The following is a 21,704-nucleotide window of genomic DNA, read 5'->3' as shown; positions in this document are numbered from 1 at the left end:
CCTGTACCTGCACCTGTGTCTAGTGTCATATTCTCCTTAACACAGCAGCTCTGCCTGGATTCATCACTCTGGTGATCCTCTGACCTTTAGTGATGTTCATGAGTGTGTATGGCTTAATAAGGGGAGTAATTAAGAAAAGGTAATACCCATGGAGCCAAGGTAGCCAGGTAAATAAAATATATGTAAATATATAAGATATAGAGATGGTGTGGTTTAAAAAAAAAACTTAAAAAGCAACAGCAGCATGAAGTAGGGAGGCATATCCAGATTCCAATAAATAGGACACACTGGGCAAATCACAAAACCTCTATGGGCCTTGATTTTCTCCTCTTTAAATGAGGATGAGTGTGATGACTACTGAAGTGGTCTCAATCTGTGAAGCTTATCTTCTTTCCAGTCTACGGATACCCACGCATAGCATATCTTCTTTCCAATCTACAGATACTACCCATTAACTGTCAGAGATTGAAACGGGATCTCTTATACACAAAGGCTGGAAACTCCTGACTCTCAATCAGACATTCCCAATGGGTGTAAATGAGTTTACACTTGGGTGGTGGCCTGACTAAGACTCTGACAAATCACAACCATATATACATTGATGTTTTTCAGTAAGTGCCATAAAAAGCTGGGGAGTCCAGTTCTAGCTGATCACCAAGATCTCATATAGATCTATGATTCCATGATTCTAAACACAGACTTTCATACAACAGTGTTACATTCACAGAGACAAGTTCTTGGAGATATCTTTTATAAGATAGGGTGGATTGCTGCATGAACACACTCATTTCTTGTGGATGGTTTTAAAAGTGGCAGCCTGTGTACCTAAAACTAGAAAGGTTACTATATACTCCCCAACCCACTCATGAAAAGCCTACTTAAAGATTCTTAAGGGGCAGTTCTTAAAAGAACTACGACTCAAAAGCATTTAACTTTTACAAGGACTTAGTGGAATGTTCTTCTCCCATAAATGCAAGTTTAGCCTAACATTAGCTTATGTCTGGGACATTCATTCTATAGTAGTTTTGTGTGGTATTATGGTGTAGAAGTTTAGAGAAATCAAACTTGTTTTGCATGGATAAGTGGACCATATAGGAACTGAAGGGAGTTCTAAAATAATCTAACCAAAAATCAGGGGTACAAATTCTGAAAACTCTTTAGTAAGCTCAGAAAAGGCTTGTTGAATGAAATGGATCTTGGGTTGGTCCTAAATGAGACAGAACACACACAGATTTAGGAAGAGTGCCTGTGATACAAAACAAAAATTGAGAAGCCATGCAAAAATGGACAAAAAGCAGAAAATACACATGCTAAATCAGAAAGCTGAGTTAATGAACAAAGATAGCCAGCTCAGGCCTGCACACACAATATATATATAGCTCTCTATACTTGAAGTTAAGGGAGTTTTGTTACATTCTATTTATGAACTAAATATAATTAGAAAAAATATTGTCCTTTAGAAAAAGTAAGAACAACAATCAATAACAGAAGGGAAATTACCAATTAAGAAAGATTCTAGGACTAATGGCTTAAGAATTTAAGAGGCCTCTGTAAATACAAAATTTTTAGTATGTGCATTTTTAGGACAAAGGAATTCACTGTTTTCTTCAGATTCTGAATGAGATCAATAATCCTAAATTAGTTAAGAATCTACAGATTTAAGTAAAAATCCAAAGCCATTTGAATATCCATTCTTCAGAATTTGAGAAGACAATTTCAGGCCAGGTACAGTGGCTCACGCCTGTAATCCCAGCACTTTGGGAGGCTGAGGCAGGTGCATCACCTGAGGTCAGGAGTTCAAGACCAGCCTGCCCAACATGGCAAAACCCCGTCTCTACTAAAAATACAAAAATTAGCTGGGCATGGTAGTCCCAGATACTCAGGGAGGCTGAGGCAGAAGAATCGCTCGAACCCAGGAGGCAGAGGTTGTAGTGAGCTGAGATTGCACCACAGCATGCCAGCCTGGGTGGCAGAGCAAAACCCTGTCTCAAAAAAAAAAAAAAAAAAAGAAAGAAGACGATTTCTTGGGCTGGGCACAGTGGCTCACGCCTGTAATCCCAGCACTTTGGGAGGCCGAGGCGGGCGGATCACAAGGTCAAGAGATCAAGACCATCCTGGCCAACATGGTGAAACCCCGTCTCTACTAAAAATACAAAAAACTTAGCCGGGCGTGGTGGTGCACGCCTGTAGTCCCAGCTACTCGGGAGGCTGAGGCAGGAGAATCACTTGAACCTGGGAGGCGGAGGTTGCAGTGAGCCGAGGTCGCGCCACTGCACTCCAGCCTGGCACCTGGTGATGGAGAAAAAAAAAAGAAAAAAAGAAAGAAGATAATTTCTTAAATAAAAAAATGCTACTACAGAAATTGTACTGCTGTCTGTGGCCATACCACCCTGAATGTGCCTGATCTCACCTGATCTCAGAAGCTAAGCAGGGTCAGGCCTGGTTAGCACTTGATGAGCAGAAATGGTACTCCTTTATTCTTAGCTAATATTCTAGGGTTGTATATAATTTGTAGTACTTACTGCAAAGTATGAAGATATAAAGTATAGTAAATGATAGAAAAAAGTTTTTATTTGATAAAACTCTAACCATATCAAGTTGCATATTGAGAAGTAGGTGTTTCATCCAAAGTAACACTTAAAAGATAATCTATAAATTTATCATCAATGGACTAAACAAACTGTTTCCTATACACTACCCATGCGAAGGGATCAATAAACCAAACTGATAGTACAATATTGCCCTCTACTGGACTAAACTAGTAAAGATGAACCTAAAAGAACTAAAACTGAAAAGCATTTAGCTTTTAAAAGGACTTAATGGAATACTCTTTCCCATAAATACAAATTTAGCCTAATATTAGCATATGTCTGGCACATTCATTCTATAGTTTTTGTGTGGCATTATGGTATAGAAGTTTAGATGAATCAATCATGAATATAAAATAACATAAAAAATAACCACTAAAGGGCCAGATGCAGTGGTATTTAATACTAGCACTTTGGGAGGCCAAACCAGGAGGATCACTTGAGCCCAGGAATTCATGACCAGCCTGGACACTTTAGAGAGACTTCGTCTCTACAAAAATAAATAAAAAATAAATAAATAAATAAAAAATAAGTTAGCTGGGCATAGTGGCATGCACCTGTGGACCCAGTAACTCAGGAAGCTGAGGCGGGAGAATCACTTGAGCCTAGAAGGCTCTCCAGCATGGGTGACACGGAGAGACCCCATCTCAAATAAATAAACACTGTATTACGTATTTTTCTTAAAACTATATAGAATCTTAGAGTTGAAAAGGCTTAAGAACTCTAGTCTAACGAACTATATAGTGCACACTTTGCTTCTATATATCTTGGCCAAGTACAGCTGGCACTCTGTATCTGTGCATCCTGCATCAGTAGATTCAGTCAACCCTGGACAGAGAACATTTGGCAGCGTAAGGATCTGTACTAAACAGATACAGACTTTTTCTGGTTATTATTTCCTAAATAATGTAGCATAACGACTATTTACATAGCACCCACATTGTATTATATAAGTAATCTTGAGATGATTAATGTATATAAAAGGATGTAAGTTACATGCAAATAGTATACCATTTTATATGAGAAACTTAAGCATCTGTGGATTTTGATATCTGTGAGGGGTTCAGGGCTTCTGCAACCAATCCTCCGCAGATATCAAGGGACAAGTGTAGTTTTCCAGCGTTGGCTTAAACACCCTAGGAATGGAAAATCTGGAAACCTGTTATCCTGTTCTGGATAATTTTCAATTCTTAACAGCTCTTGATTCTATGCTTGCAGCAATCTGATTCCCCTTTTATAAGGAAGCCCCTCAAATATTTAAGGAAAGCAAACTCATCCCACTGAATCATCTATTCTCCAAATTAAATAACCCAAGTTCCTTCAGCAGTGGCTCCTGTGTGACCAGGTTTCAGATGGCTCCACCAGTCTGAATGCACTAAATCCTCAGATGTATATTGATTTTCTATTGCTTCTTTAACAAATTATCACAAATTCAGTGGTTTAAAACAACACCAATTTATTATCTTTAGGTCGCAGGTCTGATACAGGTCTCACTGGGTTAAAATCAAGGTGTCAGCAGGGCTGTGTTCCCTTCTAGAGGCTGTAAGTAGTAAATTCGTTTTCTGCCTTTTCTAGCTTCAAAAGAACATCTGAATTCCTTGGCTCATGGCTTCCTTCCTCCATCTTCAGAATAAACAACATTACATCTCTCTTACTATTATTTTATAATCACATCTCCTTCTTACCCTCACCTCTGCCAGGAAAAGTACTTTTGCAGACTAGTGATTATGTCCACCTGGGTAATCCAGGCTAATCTCCCCATTCTTAACCTTAATCACATCTGCAAAATCCCTTTTTTATTTTTATTTTATTTTTAAGACAGAGTCTCTCTCTGTAGCCCAGACTGGAGTGCAGTGGCACAATCTGAGCTCACTGCAACCTCCACCTCCCAGGTTGAAGCGATTCTCCTGCCTCAGCCTCCCCAAGTAGCTGTGACTACAGGTCTGTGGCACCATGCCCAGCTATTTTTCTATTTTTAGTAGAGACGAGGTTTCACTAAAACCCGGCTGATTTGGCCAGGCTGGTCTCTCAAACTCCTGACCTCATGATCCGCCTGCCTCAGCCTCTCAAAGTTCTGGAATTATAGGCATGAGACACTGTGCCTGGTCCAAATCCCTTTTTTAAATGTAAGGTAGCACATTGATAAATTCTGGAGATTAGGGCATGACTACACAAAATGTCTTCCCATTTTTCCTTGTTGCTTTAAAGTAGAATGCTCCAACAAACATGGCATTCCAAGAATGGCCAGCATTAAGTAAAAGACAATTGTCACTCTCCTCATTCCAGATATTATACTTCCATCTGGACTAAGATCCAAATTTTTTATCTAATCATATTCCTAATTCTTACTGTCTCATTATCTAATTCTTTACTAAAACACCTACACTTTCTCTGTAAACACAGATTTTAAGATTCTCTTGACTCATCCTTTACTTGGTAGTTTTTTAAAACCCTAATATAAGAACTTATGTTCATCCCTGTTAAATGTGATCTTGTCAGCTGGGTGTGGTGGCTCACACTTGTAATCCCAGCACTTTGGGAGGCCAAGGCCTGAGGTCAGGAGTTCGAGACCAGCGTGTCCAACATAGTAAAACCTCATCTCTACTAAAAATATAAAATTAGCTGGGTGTGGTGGCAGGCACCTGTAGTCCCAGCTACTCAGAAGGCTGAGGCAGGAGAAACACTTGAACCCAAGAGGCAGAGGTTGCAGTGAGCTAAGGTTGTACCACTGTACTCCAGCCTGGGCAACAGAACAAGACTCCATCTCAAAATAAATAAATACATAAACAAATTTGATCTTGTTAGATTTTCCCTAACTAGATCTTTTTGGATCTTAATTCTAACAATCTATCTGCTATACTCTCAACTCTGTGTCATGCACACCTATTTGTGTTCCCATTATATCATCATTGATAGAAATTATGAAGAGGAAAGAGTATAAAAAGAATCCTACAGCACGTCAGAAATCTCCCTGAAGTTCAGTGATCCTTGAATTTTAATGTGTACCCAAGTGATCCTTGAATTTCAATGTGCACAGAAATTCAAGGAGCTTCTGTGCCCTACCCCTAGAGATTATGATTTAGGAGGTCTGAGACAAGGCCCAGCCATCTGTTTTCAATGTCTTTCCCCAAGTCAATTTCAGGTGGTCGATCTGTAGACATTTGGAGAAACACCGCCCAGTGTGATACTCATCGTAAGTCAAATCCTTTTGGGTATGGCCACTCTGGCATAATCCAACCAATTATCTTCACATCCTCCTCATGCTCCCTGCCACTTTTAGGAAGTTATCATAAGAAAGTAACCTATTCAGATGACTTGCCAAAATCCAGTTGTGCTGGTGTTATTGTATTTCCCTGCTTTACCAGCGCTGCTAGCCTATAAAGGAAGAAATAATGCAGACATGACTTGTTCTTAGTGAATCTGTTCAGTGTACTCACAACCAATTCTTCCTTACGTTCAGTGCCCACAATTTGCTCTTTTAGTTCCTGATCTAGAATCCTACCAGTGTTTCAGGGTCAAGCTCACCAGCTGGTAGTTAACAGAACCAACTTTCTTCACCTTTGGAAAATTGCAACTGCCTTTATCTGTCTCCAGTCATTTGTAAAAGCTACTATTCTTAACCCATTTATTTCTACTGTTCCATTATTAGAACGCTAAGCTTTCGGGAATTATTTATATGCTACTGCTCAAGGTCATCACTAAGGTCTGATTTTTCACCAAAAAAATTTGCAACCTCCAGCATAAATGGGTTAAAAGCCCTAAAAAATCAGGGACAGCCGCAAGTTCTTTCTGAAGCTATACTGGAATGTAATGCACCCAGGCCTGAACATCTGAACCCATTTTGAAAATCTTTACCATGTGGAGCATTCATTCTCCCTTACCAATGATCACTCTACTCCTTTTCAGTAGGAAGATCGTTTTCCTCGACATAAAGGACAGAAGCAAAACAGATTTTTCAGAGTCCTACTTTCTCTATATCATGCATCAATAGTACATTATCAGTTACAAACAGCAGATCTATCCAACCTTTTCATCTTTTTCTTGCTCTAAACATAACTTTAAGTACATAAATCTTCCTTAGCAATTCTTACAAGCTTCTATTGATTAGTGGCTTTAGTTTTCTGGTTGCTGTTTCTGGCTTATAAACATAAGCCATCCTCTTTCTTTTTTTTTTTTTTTTTTTTATTTGAGATGGAGTCTCACTCTGTCACCCAGGCTGGAGTGCAGTGGCACAGTCTTGGCTCACTGCAGCCTCTGCCTCCCAGGTTCAAGTGATTCTCCTGCCTCAGTCTCCCAAGTAGCTAGGACTACAGGTACCTGCCACCACACCCAGCTAATTTTGTATTTTTACTAGAGACGGGGTTTCACCATGCTGGCCAGGCTGGTCTCGATTTCCTGACCTCATGATCCACCCACCTCAGCCTCCCAAAGTGCTGGGACTACAGGCATGAGCCACCATGCTCAGCCAAGAAATGCAAATTCTTGGCTCAAGGATCGCTCAAGCGATCCTCCCACCTCAGTCTCCCAAAGTGCTGGGATTACAGGCATGAGCTACTGCAACTAGCCATTTAAATTTTTAAAAAACGTTACTGGAGGCCACCCCATGTTTCTTTTGTAAGCAGGAATATAATAAATACCACCATATTGATAAAATATTTGCTTTAAATATATCTGTGATAATCTACTTCTTAGAAGTGGAAAAAATAAAATCATTCAAATGGACTCAATTGTATATTCTAGTGTGAATTATGAGATGATTGACATCAATCAATTTTATGGGCAGTATATTGATGTTTGTTCCACAGAAGTTCTAAGGTAGAGATATTTACAAGGTCTAAGTTAAAAGCCATATGTAGAACATGGCACTAGAGAAATCACAGAATTTATATTCAAAATGCAGAATATTCTGAAGATAAGACGGGCGCGGTGGCTCACACCTGTAATCCCAGCACTTTGGGAGGCTGAGGTGGGTGGATCACTTGAGGTCAGGAGTTCGAGACTAGCCTGACCGATATTGTGAAACCCCATATTTAAAATAAAAATAATTTAAAAAATAAAAAAAGAATACTCTGAAGATATGTGTAACTACTTTTAATTGAGATGTGTAACAAATAGTTTAAAAAGCAATTTCTATCCAGCCTGGCTTGCACAGCATATCTCAATTCCAAAGAAGTACTAAAAGATGCCAATAAGAGAAAATAACATAATAATAAAAGAAAATCATGAAGTGAACCGTAAACATAATTTTCTGAAGACATCTGGGATGTGAAAAGAGTATACTGCATATAAAACTATGATTTCTTTAATTATTCTTAGAAAATGAATAGGTAAAATATGTTACTCATTACTACAAATAAAGCAATAAAACACAACACACTAAACTGTGGAAATATATTAATTCTTCAATAATCGGAACAGTGATGTATTTCTGCTAAATAGTTTTCTCGCTAAAATTAGTTATAAAAAGTAGAGTTTGAGCAGAATAATTCTGCTTTCAAAAACAGTATATTCTGTTTCTAATATGGAATATAAATACCTCATAAATAACATTAATATTGTTAAAATTATCAAATAAGTGATAAAAATGGACAACACAAATCTTAATGTATAAATACAAACTTTGATTCACAGGTTCTGAGGGTTAGGGAAATACATAAACATAAGCTTTGAGAGGAAGGATTTGGTGGTAAGATATATAACCACATTCAGAAAATATACTTCTTATTCCTATTTCTGTTACTCAAAACTCTCACTAAAGTGAGAGTCACTCAGCTTTTGGAAGTCTGTTTCTCTGTACCAAAATTGGACCAGAAGATTACACATCAGTGAGAAATGCTTTGATGACTAGAAAATGACTCTTAAGTGTTTATAAACCCAGTATATCATCATCATCATCATCATCATCATCCCATTTATACTTCCATTTGCTCAGTTAGTTGTCTTGTTAGCAACACAGATACTATATAAAATCATCCTACTCTTTTTCACTTCCTGGCTCTTTTATCATTCCATCCAGCTTCAACAATCTTTAGCTTATTTGGGGCTAATAAACATGCTCACCCAAAGAAAGTGAGGGTTTACAATGTAATGTTCTGGTGATGCTGTAGGCTTCTTAGGGGAGAGACATCTCATAAATATAAACAGTTATGCATAGAACCCATGATTGTTTGGGAGGCTGAGGTAGGAGAATTGCTTGAACCGGGACCCAGAAGGCCGAGGCTGCAGTGAGCCGAGATTGTACCATTGCACTCTAACCTGGGCTACAGAGCGAGACTCCATCTTAAAAAAACCCAAAAAACAAAAAAAAACCATGGTTGTAGTTTGAGATTACAGAAGTTTCTTATTATACTTCATTTAACAGTATTAACAAAGCTTTGTTTTCATGTCAGTTTTGACACATAAAAATATTACAGTAATGATTTTTTTTTCACTCAACAAAGAAAACAGTTTCTAAAAATGAGGCAATTTCTCTCCCTTTTGTCATTGACCAGAAGATATGCTATCTTTTTTATTTTACTCCAGAAAGAAGAAGCTTTATCATAATTGAAATGACCCTATTCTAGGACCATTCTAAAATGCACATATCCACCTCAAAAGATCTCCAGAAACCTAATCAAATCTCTTTCTCTGACCATCATGCCTTACATGGAGCTAATAATGAATGCCTGCAACTGATTGAGGGACTTTAAAAAAGATGACAGTCTTAGGACAAACTAACTTGCTTTGTTAGGACAAAACTAATTCCTTTTGTCATTTACTCATTCAACAAATATTTATTAAGCAGCTATAAATTGCTTCAATCATTCAATATGTACACAAAATGTAAAAAATATAATAAAGAAATATTTCTACATTCCAATTTTTTGAAAAATTCCTGCCGGGCGCGGTGGCTCAAGCCTGTAATCCCAGCACTTTGGGAGGCCGAGGCGGGTGGATCACGAGGTCGAGAGATCGAGACCATCCTGGTCAACATGGTGAAACCCCGTCTCTACTAATGGTGCAAAAAATTAGCTGAGCATGGTGGCGCGTGCCCGTAATCCCAGCTACTCAGGAGGCTGAGGCAGGAGAATTGCCTGAACCCAGGAGGCGGAGGTTGCGGTGAGCCGAGATCGCGCCATTGCACTCCAGCCTGGGTAACAAGAGCGAAACTCTGTCTCAAAAAAAAAAAAAAAAAGAAAAAAGAAAAATTCCTAGCATGCACTTCACATATAGTTTTATGCATACAAATGACCTTACCTCTCTTACAGATAGTTGTGCTGGGAAGGAGACTGAAAATACCAAGCTGGTGAATTCAAACCCAGAGGCCTCAACCTTTTGGCACACCTAAAAAAGTATTACAATTGTGTAAATTCCCAGGAATTGCCGAAAATATCACTTACTCTAATCTTCATAACATGAATTTCTGGTCCAGGAGATGACACAGCAAAAATTCCAAACTTTCGCATTTGACAGTGGAACACCCACAAACATCTTGAGATTAAATATTGCCTAACTATGACCCTGAAGACTAATACCACAAGGAAACGAAGCAGCCAGAAGTGACATCTGCAGAATAAACTATTGTCAAAATAGCTTTCTATTAGGTCACCTTCTAATTTTCAAACAAAATAAACCCAAACATAGCACTCTTGACAGAAGAAAACAAAAGACAATCCCACATTCAATCACTTACCTTTTTTATTTTTTTTGAGATGGAGTCTAGCTCTGTCACCCAGACTGGAGTGCAGTGGTGCGATGTTGGCTCACTGCAAACTCTACCTCCCGGATTCAAGCAATTCTCCTGTCTCAGCCTCCTGAGTAGCTGTATTACAGGTGCCTGCCACCACACCCAGCTAATTTTTGTATTTTTAGTAGAGACAGGGTTTCACTGTGTTGGCCAGGCTGGTCTCGAACTCCTGACATCATGATCCACCTGCCTTGGCCTCCCAAAGTGCTGGGATTACAAGCATGAGCCACTGTGCCCAGTGAAATCATTTACCTTCTACAAGGCTGTACTCTCCTGGACAATAATAAGTATGATTAGAAATGAACTTTTCTGTCACTTAGCTATGTTAAACAGCAAAATGAAAACAAACTGCTATATTTTTCTTCAATTAAATAGCACTTATGACTGAAATACATAAATATACATTTTATTAATTTTCAGATATGTCAATTAAAAAGTAATTTCAGATAGTAGGCTTTTGTTTAAAAAAATTAAGAAAATATTTTAATGATTCAATTGTGTGAAACAAGTTGAGTATGAATGGCAGTGTTCCTTTCAATATAAGAATTCTTGGGGCCGGGTGCGGTGGCTCAAGCCTGTAATCCCAGCACTTTGGGAGGCCGAGGCGGGTGGATCACGAGGTCGAGAGATCGAGACCATCCTCGTCAACATGGTGAAACCCCGTTTCTACTAAAAATACAAAAAATTAGCTGGGCATGGTGGCACATGCCTGTAATCCCAGCTACTCAGGAGGCTGAGGCAGGAGAATTGCTTGAACCCAGGAGGCGGAGGCTGCGGTGAGCCAAGATCGCGCCATTGCACTCCAGCCTGGGTAACAAGAGCGAAACTCTATTTAAAAAAAAAAAAAAAAAAAGAATTCTTGGGCCGGGCGCGGTGGCTCAAGCCTGTAATCCCAGCACTTTGGGAGGCCGAGGCGGGTGGATCACAAGGTCGATAGATCGAGACCAACCTGGTCAACATGGTGAAACCCCGTCTCTACTAAAAATACAAAAAATTAGCTGGGCACGGTGGCGCGTGCCTGTAATCCCAGCTACTCAGGAGGCTGAGGCAGGAGAATTGCCTGAACCCAGGAGGCGGAGGTTGCGGTGAGCTGAGATCGCGCCTTTGCACTCCAGCCTGGGTAACAAGAGCGAAACTCCGTCTCAAAAAAAAAAAAAAAGAATTCTTGAAGCTAGGCATGGTGGCCTGTGCCTGTAGTCCCAGCTACTTGGGAGGCTAAGGCGTGAGGATCACTTGAGCCTGGAGGTGGAGGTTGCAATAAGCTGATACTGTACCAATGCACTCCAGCCTGGGTGACAGAGTGAGTCCCTGTCTCAAAAACAAAAACAAAAAAAACAAAAAACAGAAGGCTGGGCGCAGTGGCTCACACCTGTAATCCCAGCACTTTGGGAGGCCAAGTTGGGCAGATTACCTAAAGTCAAGATTTCAAGACTAGCCTGGCCAACATGGCGAAACTCCCGTCTCTACTAAAAATACAAAAATTAGCTGGGTGTGGTGGCACGTTCCTATAATTCCAGCTACTTAGCAGGGTGAGGCAGGTGAATCACTTGAATCTGGGAGGCGGAGGTTGCAATGAGCTGAGATTGCATCATTGCACTCCAGCCTGGGTGACGAGAGCAAAACTCTGTCTCAAAAAAACAAAAAGAGAAAAAAAATTCTTGGCCTTAGCCAGATGCAGTGGCACACACCTGTAATCCCAGCACTTTGGGAGGCCAAGGCAGGAGGATCACTTGAGGCCAGGAGTTCAAGACTAGCACAGTAACATAAGGAGACTCTGCCTCTACAAAGAGATTGAAAAATTGTGTGTGCATGGTGGTATATTCCTGTAGCCTTAGCTACTCAGAAGGCTGATGTAGGAGGATTGCTTGAGCCCAAGAGCTGGAGGCTGCAGTGAGCTGTGATTGAAGCACAGCACTCCAACCTGGGCAATCGAATGAGACCCCCTCTTCCCCTAAAAAAAAGAATTGTCTTGTCTCCAAAAAAGAAAAGAAAGAATTCTTGGTCTTAGGACTGAAAATTTCCATGTAATTGCACCTATAATGAAAAACAGGTTATTTACCTTTTTAACGAAATCTTTCTCACAGAATTCTTGAAGAATTCCTAGGCATATATTACATACATTTAAATTTGAGTTCTTGGAAGCAATGCTTCCATCTTGACTAACAGAAATCCTTCCCGCTCCATTCTGACTTAGATTATCAACACTATCTTCCAGTTCTTGCAGTCGAATTTTCTTGGGAGGTGGGTTCATAACTTCCAAAATTAATTCATCTTTTTCAGTTTCCAGAAATTTCTGTAGTTCACTGAGCAACTCCTGAAAAGTTAATAAAAGAAAAAGCAATGATCCACTGAGAATGCCCTTAAGGCTTTCTAGGTAACATGAAACAAGAAAATACAAGTGAAAATTAGGACATATCACAGATTTTACATTGACATATCAGCTCTGAAGCAATCCAGTTATTTTATTAGACAGCATTGGCTTTTATGGAATTTAAAAGAGAATTACCTATCTCTATTATATATACATGAATACATTTCAAAAGAGTTCCATATATCAGTGAATATATTCCTAGGCATATATTACATACATTTAAATTTGAGTTCTTGGAAGCAATGCTTCCATCTTGACTAACAGAAATCCTTCCCTTTCCATTCTGACTTAGATTATCAATACTATCTTCTAGTTCTTGCAGTCGAATTTTCTTGGGAGGTAGGTTCATAACTTCCAAAATTAATTCATCTTTTTTTGTTTCCAGCTTCCAACTCAAAAGTCATAAATCTGAGGAAGAAAGGCTCCATTAACAAATTTATTAATTTGCAGTTCTGTTGTGAGTCATTCACTTGCTAATTTCAGTAAAAACAAACTTCAATTCTAGTGATAAACATATAAAAATACAAACTGAATTTCCATCCTTGCTAGGTTATTTAATAACCTCATAATGACTAAAAGCTCACAAGTATAATATTTAATATAAAATCTGATCATTAGGGTAGTCTATTAAGTAAAAATAATTTGGAGACAATTTACTAAGAAAGGTACACAATTGCTGATAATGCTGAAAGTTAGCATATGTTTACAAACCATTTATATATATTAATTGAAAGATGTGCTCTACTATATTCTAGTTTGCCTAATTTCTGTCATTTCTTGTATTAGAATGTAAAAACTTGCATTTCTTTGAAACCATTCTCACATTTCTCTAATTTAGATATTCCTCTCATCTAAATACTCAGAGGATTTTCCTGTTTTGTTTAGACAGGTTTTATTATCCCATTGTTGAATAAATATCTTTTTAAAATTCATTCAGATGACAATTTACTGACTCTAAAGGGAAAAAAATCTTTCACTCAAGCAAATTTAAATTTATTTTATTGAGAAATTAGCTCTCCTGCTTTAATAGAGAAATACAGACACATACATATACAGGTACATTTTGACTCACACAAATATGTTTGTTGTTACCTAAGATCTATAATATCAGTATAACACAGTGCATACACAGATGTGCATGTATATACATAGCTACATGAATAGAACAGATCGAAATTTAAAAACATTTCAAAAAAACTGTCCTAATATTCTTGTATATTTATTTACATAAAATGAAACAAAAGTTGATAACACTCAGTCTCTTAATATAAATTTAAAATCTAATAACAGGTTATAATGTGTCTGAAAAAAATGTGTAAGCAGGGTTACATAAAACTAGTCCTATTACTTTATAGTAATATTATGCATAAATGAATATACACATATTTAAATTATCACAGCACAAGTACCATTTCTGGTTTTCTTTTTTTTTTCTTTTGAGGTGGAGTCTCACTCCGTTGCCCAAGCTTGAGTGGAGTGGCATGATCTTGGCTCACTGCAACCTCCGTCCCCTGGATTCAAGCGATTTTCCTGCCTCAGCCTCCTGAGTAGCTGAGATTACAGGCACCTGCCACCGCACCTGGCTAATTTTGTATTTTCAGTAGAGACAGGGTTTCACCATCTTGGCCAAGCTGGTCTCGAACTCCTGACCTCTGATCCACCCGCCTCAGCCTCCCAGAGTGCTGGGATTACAGGCATGAGCTACTGCGCCCGGCTGATTTCTGGTTTTCAAAGTGTTTCCACATACTTTATTAGGTACTGTCTCTTAAAGTCCTGTGAGGTGGGTATTATCATCCTTCCCATTTACAGGAGTAAACTGAAGCTGGAAAGCGGTGGAACTGGGATTCAAATCCATGTCTTGTAGCTCCAAATCCTAGGTTTTGAATTCAGACAGACTGTTCAAATCCTAGCTTGCTCACTTAATAGCTGTGTAACTTTGGGCAGGTTGCTTAACCTCTCTGTATCTCAGTTTCTTCATCTGAAAATAGAGACAATCATAGTATGCACTTACCTAATCAGTTATTACGAGAATTATATGAGAGCTTGACATATAGTAATGATAACTGAATACAGCATATTATAGCATACTACTAACTCCTGGACAATTTTTTAAATTACAAGAAATTGTGTGTGTGTATGTGTTGTATGCATACTGTTTATAATGTATATATTTACATATGTATTATTACTATCTGCCTCTAAAAAGAATATCACTTCTAGAATCAAACATTTTAAGCTACATATCTTATGCAAAAAAGTATTATATTAAATGTCAAAGCTCTCTGTATATTACCATAAATGTCAAAGATCTCTATATATTACTTTTGTCATTAATAGCAGTAATAATGACAATAAGCATTTATTTTTAGAGGGTTCCAAATACCTATTTATAAATACAAATGGAAATATAGAAAATAGGAAAAACAGAAAAAGGCAACCATACCCATAATACTTCCACTTAGTAGGACATGTAAGGAGGAAGCAATATTTTGTGATATTCTGTTCAGATATCTTTTAAGAAACATCTATACAAATGTTAAATGCACCAGGGAGTTCCTCCACAAAGATTCCACTACACTAAATGTTAGACAGCTAGATAGAATCACTTAAGAAGGAATTTAACATTTCTGAGACTCTTCCAAAATTATGATTATCACTTATTTTATTATAGTTTTTTTAATTTAAAAAAGAGTTATGGATAGATACTTGCTCTCAAAAGTACAGGCATTCATTGTAAAATATAGAGAAGCTTCCCTTAACTTGAAAAAAAAAAAAAAGAAAATACCTTGTATGGAAGTTTATAAGGTGCATGAAAATCCACACCACAGAATCTGAAGATACATCTTGGACAAGTACCAGTATTGAGCAACAACCGGGCCACACACTTGCTTTCCTTGGTCAGTGGAAACATACTGAATAATTATAACTAGAAAGACAAAAGTAAAACTAATGAGCAGCTTTTGCATTTTACTGTCACATACAAATAAGTCATAATGTTTAGGGATAAAGACTAGCTTTTATTTGAAAAACACTATTGTGTACTCTCTGGCCAAGCCCCTTTCATTATATACATATTCTAAAATACAAACTTGAAGGAATTATATAAGATGGATCCAGTAAACATTTCTAATTGTCAAGGAATTTTGTTTAGCATTCTGAATTATGATACAATACATCAATATAACTAAGTTGGTCAAAAGAAATAAAAATAATCAAGAATGGTTGCTTCTGAGGAGGATAATGAAAACAGAAGTACAGAGTGAAATTTTGCTTTTTCTTTTGTACTATTCAGTATTGTACAAAGTTAATTCATTAAACTTTTCCTATTAGAAATTAAAAATGAGTTTGCTGGTGTTTGGGCTAAGAAAGCCATATCCCAAAATGAAAGCCTCAGCAGCAGCCTCAGAAGCAAATGTTTTTCTCTAACCTTCTGCCCTCTTGTCTCTCAGTCCCATTCTCCCCCAGACTAGCCATAGATCCCTCTTCCTCAAGGTGAGTCAAAGAAACCAGAACCCCCTTTCCCTAAAGCCACCTTAAAATCTCAAAATATTACTTAAATTTGGCTGAGTGCAGTGGCTTGCACCTGTAATCCCAGCACTTTGGGAGGCCAAAGTGGGTGGATCACCTGAGGTCTGGAGTTTGAGACCAGCCTGGCCAACATGGTGAAATCCTGTCTCTACTAAAAATACAAAAAAATAAAAATTAGCTGGGCATGATGCTGGGCGCCTATAATCCCAGCTACTTGAGAGGCTGAGGCAGAAGAATCACTTGAACCTGGGAGGTGAAGGTTGCACTGAGCAGATATGGCACCACTGTACTCCAGCCTGGGTAACAAGAGCAAACCTTCGTCTCAAAAAAAAAATTATATATATATATACACACACACACACACACACACACACACACACACACACACACACCCCGCAAATTTTCCCTCCACTTTTCTGAGTAAAAACTGACCATGAAAAATGAGGCAAGGTGCAGTGGCTCACACCTATAATCTCACCACTTTGTGGGGCCAAGGTGGAGGATCGCTTGAGGCCAGGAGTTTGAGACCAGCCTGGGCAACACCATGAGACCCTGTCTCTACAAAAAAAACTGAAAAATTAGCTGGGCATGGTGGTGCACACCTGTAGTCACAGCTACTCAGAAGACTGAGGTGGGAGGATTGCTTGAGCCCAAGAGGTAGAGGTTGTAGTGAATCAAGATCATGCCACTGTACTCCAACCTGGGTGACAGTGCAAGACCCTGTCTCTAAAAAGCGAAGGAAAAAAAAAAGAAGACGACAAATTATCTGACCTCTCTTTGACTGTAGGTCAAAAGACCCTCCATTCCGCAACAGGTCCTGCCCTACACCTAGAAGGAAGGAATGCATGCTCTGAGAGGCTGAGAAGAACCTCAACAGACGGGCTTGCTGGGTTTTCCCATTCAGTTAATTACCCTTTTTTGTCCAATCATATTTCTTTTTTTTTTTTTTTGAGACAGAGTCACCTGGCTGGAGTGCAGTGGCATGATCTCAGCTCACTGCAACCTCCACCTCCTGGGTTTAAGCAATTCTCCTGCTTCAGCCTCCCAACTAGCTAGGACTACAGGTGCGTGCCACCACGCCCAGCTAATTTTTGTATTTTTTTTTTAGTAGAGACAGGGTTTCACCATGTATCTGCCCACCTCGGCCTCCCAAAGTGCTGGGATTACAGGCATGAGGCACCGTACCAGGCACCAATCATATTTCTATGTGCTGCCCATACTTTGATGAAACTAAACATAAAAATGGATAATTTCCTATTATCATGTCTTCATTCTGAAGGCTCCTGTGTATACACATTACATAAACATGTATGCCTTTTCTCCCATTAATCAATTTGCCTGATGTCAGTGATTTTCGGAGAACCTCTAGGTGGCTAGGGGCCTTGGCATTCAGACTAGACAAAAAAATCAGATCAGTCTTCATTATATAATACTTGACTACACTTAATGATAGTTTAGCAGTCAACTATTTAAAACAAATTGAGGCCGGGCACAGTGGCTCTCATCTGTAATCCCAGCACTTTGGAAGGCCAAGGAAGAAGATCACTTGAGGCCCGGAATTCGAGACCAGCCTGGCCAACATGGAGAAACCCCATCTCTACTAAAAATACAAAAATTAGCTGGGTTTGGTGGAGGGTACCTGCACTCCAGCCTGGGTGACAGAGCAAGACTCTGTCTCAAAACAACAACAAACAACAACGACAACAGATCAGCAAGTCCAAAAACATCAACTTTACTTTGATGATATAATGACTAAATGGCAATCACCTGTTAACAAAATAAAAATCTGTCCCTTTCATGAGTAAAATCTCCAACAAAAGGCCAGGCACGGTGGCTCACATCTGTGATTCCAGCACTTTGGGAGCTGAGGCAGGCAGATCACCTGAGGTCAGAAGTTCGAGACCAACCTGGCCAACACGGTGAAACCCCATCTCTACTAAAAATACAAAACATTAGCCAGGTGTGTTGGTATGACCTGTAATCCCAGCTACTCAGGAGGTTGAGACAGGAGAATTGCTTGAAACCAGGAGGTGGAGGTTGTAGTGAGCCAAGATTGTGCCACTGCACTCTAGCCTGGGCAGCAAGAGTGAAACTCGGTCTCAAAAAAAAAAAAAAAAAAAAACCTCCAACAAAAACAAATACAAAACATTTAAGCGCAACTGTTTGCTTAATTAAGTAGCCAATTTTTGCAATTTAAACAAACTGACAAAAAAAAACTATATAGAGAATAAGGGCAAATCTGTCTCCTGTTACCAGGAAGGAGGCATACTAAAAATTCAAACAACCTAATTTGTTTAGCAAAACTAGATCTTCTAATTAGTGAAACAGTCCATATTACCTTAAAATGATATTTAAAGCAATATTTTAGAAAATAATCAATGCATGGCAATCCTTTTCTTTTTTTTTTTGAGATGAAGTCTTGCTCTTGTCATCTAGGCTGGAGTGCAGTGGTGTGATCTTGGCTCATTGCAACCTCTGCTTCCGAAGTTCAAGGGATTCTTATGCCTCAGCCTCCTGAGTAGCTGGGATTACAGACACGTGCCACCATGTCCAGCTAATTTTTGTTTTTTTAATAGAGACAGGGTTTCACCATGTTGTCAGGCTGGTCTCCAACTCCTGACCTCGTGATCTGCCCACCTCAGCCTCCCAAAGTGCTGGGATTACAGGCGTGAGACACCAGGTCCAGCCAAAATAATCACTGCATGGCAATCTTATGGCATGCTATAACTGTGGTCATACAGATGAAAGACAGTGGCATCTTGTAATTTGTGCAGTTTCATAATTCAAATGAACTTCCTTAAAATTTGTGGAAGGGTAAAGCTCTCCCCAATCTCTTAGTGTGGAGATGTGATTCTTCCAGTCTGCATTTTCTAAACCTCTAAAACTTACTACTTGCTTGCAAGTTTCTAAATGTTTGGGGCCACTTACCAAGATCCTTGACAAAAAATAATGAGGAAGACAGGTACATAGTTCTACAGAACTCTTCACCGTAAAAATCAGTTCAGCAGCCAGGATTATTAAAAACAGACTGCCTCTGGCTGAATTCTAATTCTAGTGAAAAGATGAGTCAGCAGGGAGAAGAAAATCAGGCTTGTATGGAAACACACCATATAAGCTGACAAGGTGACAACTTTGAGACACCAGAATTGAGAAACGTGTATTTAGGGTTGCCTAAGTAAATTTGGGACCCAGGATATTTTCAAAAAAGAAGACAGAATATGTGGAAAACAGCCTCTAAATAATGAAGATCTGGCCAGGCGCAGTGGCTCACACCTGTAATCCCAGCACTTTGGGAGACCAAGGCAGGTGCATCACCTGATGTCTGGAGTTCAAGACTAGCCTGGTCAACATGGTGAAATTCCATCTCTACTAAAATACAAAAATTAGCTACTCAGGAGGCTGAGGCAAGAGAATCGCTTGAACCCAGGAGGCAGAGGCAGCAGTGAGCAGAGATCGTACCACCGCACTCCAGCCTGGGCCACACAGTGAGACTCCATCTCAAAAAAAAAAAAAAAAAAAATCTGTGTGGTCAAGTCCCTACTATTTACAAGTGATCTGAATCCCTTTTCCCAGCAAATTTAATCTAGTTTAATGCAGAGAAGGGATCAGATGCTGTGAGGGGCTGAATATAAGCATCTAAAGTGCATCCCTGACTACATACACTCTCCTCACAGAGAAACCGTTTCTGTTTCACCTGTTATTCTAAGTTATTTTTTCTCCATTAGTCAAGGTCAAGAATTTTACCTAATTCAGAAGTAACATTTAACTCAAAAAGAGACACAAACACACCCTCTAATGAACAAATCAATAAGCACCTTAAAAGGACACTTAACGAAGATTTCCCTTGAGACTTAAATAGCTATATTAAAATTTATTTTATTTTCTGTTGCTGTAAGACAATGTTTATTTCCCCAATAAGTTCACAAGAACAAAGGTATCATGCAAAGTGAATAAATGACATATTACAATATTCTGGCTCTGAGAAGTTCTCAAACCTGATGAGAATTACAAAACTTCCAGTTCTGAGTAATCTGAAGAGGTCTAAAAATAGTCCTCAAACAAAAAGACCTTTTTTGAATGTGTATGTTAATAAACGAGCTACGAATTTACAATCCTCTCAACATTATTTTCCCGTAGCAACAATCTAGCAACTTCTCAAGAATATTAACATTAAAAGGAGAAAATACATTACGCCTTAAATTTGGTTGTTTCATCTTGATGTAACGAAATGTCAGGATTGCTTAAGATATCAGAAATCGGTTGTCCACATTAGATGTATTATGTTTGAAAGCAAGCCCTGAGAAAGGCATCCCACAAGTTTTCCAGTGTTGGTTACCCTGAATAAGTTCGCTTTTCATTTACGTGTTTGTTTTACAGAAATAACTCTGTAACAAGTTGCTACAAAGCCGCCTTTTCACGTGTCAGGCTACCTCGAAGGACTGAATCCCTCCTCCCCAAAACAAGGATAACTAGTCCACTCTCTGGCTTACTGGAGGAGAGGACTTTATTTACACCTCTTGGACGATTGCAAAACAAGTCATCGAAAACGAGGAAACGAGTACGGCATGAAAAAAACTACCGAAACGACCAAACGACATCCTAAGATCTTTTAAAACTCATTTCCCTACCGAAAGGTGTCATTGGTACCGCAGCACGGGGCTGGGGGTGTAGATTTACGGGGAAAGAGGTGATCACACTTCACTGGACTTCTGAAACATTCAGCTATACAATCTACTGTGGACTCTTGAAAAGTTCATCTCGAGATCTAACCTCAAGCCTCAGTTTTAGCCAAGCTAGCCCTTCCCCCTTCGGTCAGGTCCAATAAACTTCCCACTCACCCCTCCTTTGCTAACAAAGCCTTTCCAGCAGGAGGGAAACGACCTCTCTCCCGCCACACCTCTTCTGCACCCAGTCTGCACCCCTTCACCTCTTGCCTACCCGCCTCACCTTCTCCCCAGATGCCGGAGCCTGAGATTTAACCCCTTCCGGCCCTCGAAGGGAACAGGGAAGACTAAAGACAACGCACCTATTTGCGTCTAGCAATTCTGTTCCCCGAGGAAACGTGGGCTTTAGAACGAAAGTACCAGGCCGCTCTCGCTAGGACTAAGTGAGCTTCTCCCTTCTTGTTTGTAGGGAAATCTGTCAAACTGCCTAGTTTGTCACCTTCCCCCACCTCCCCCGCGCGTGTAGAAGTGCGTGGCGCTTACTCCCAACCTGACCTGTCCAGTCCCACATAAGCCTCTGGGGTAGGGGGGCGCTCCGCGGTCTAGGGCGTTGTAGCTGCTGCCAGAAATATCGATGAGCCTTAAGCCTCGGGTTTAGGACAGGAGCTCTTTCTAGGGCAAATACAAAAAAACGTTTTTCTTCCTACAAATTAGTGGCATCCTCCCGCGGTCTGGATTCAGCTGGTAAAGTAACTCAAGCCTTGTCCTGACTGCAGGGGTGGGCGGGGTGGACGGCTCGGTGTTCTGCTCATTACGCCTGGCGTTCG

The 21,704-nt window shown here is 39.4% G+C and overlaps 1 protein-coding gene across 6 annotated transcripts in view; it reads right to left on the bottom strand.

The window, feature by feature from the left end:
• Nucleotides 1–21,649, bottom strand: part of PUS10 (pseudouridine synthase 10) — a 71,911-nt gene extending 50,262 nt beyond the window's left edge. The window contains exons 1-4 of one of the 6 annotated variants that reach the window (XM_039478893.2): nt 21,240–21,649; nt 15,471–15,611; nt 12,374–12,628; nt 9,825–9,911 (exon numbers count right to left, since the gene is read on the bottom strand). In XM_039478893.2, the coding sequence (XP_039334827.1) occupies nt 9,825–9,911; nt 12,374–12,628; nt 15,471–15,596 (468 nt within the window). In that variant the 5' untranslated portion in view covers nt 15,597–15,611; nt 21,240–21,649. The other 5 variants (XM_010333572.3, XM_074399541.1, XM_074399544.1 and 2 more) reach the window with 5 other exon arrangements.
• Between the last annotated feature and the right edge of the window lie 55 nt (nt 21,650–21,704).

This window comes from Saimiri boliviensis, chromosome 1, assembly GCF_048565385.1.
Source record: "Saimiri boliviensis isolate mSaiBol1 chromosome 1, mSaiBol1.pri, whole genome shotgun sequence".
NCBI classification, from domain to species: domain Eukaryota; kingdom Metazoa; phylum Chordata; class Mammalia; order Primates; family Cebidae; genus Saimiri; species Saimiri boliviensis.
Note: the sequence above shows the minus strand (reverse complement) of the source record. Positions and strands in the feature narration are given on the sequence as shown.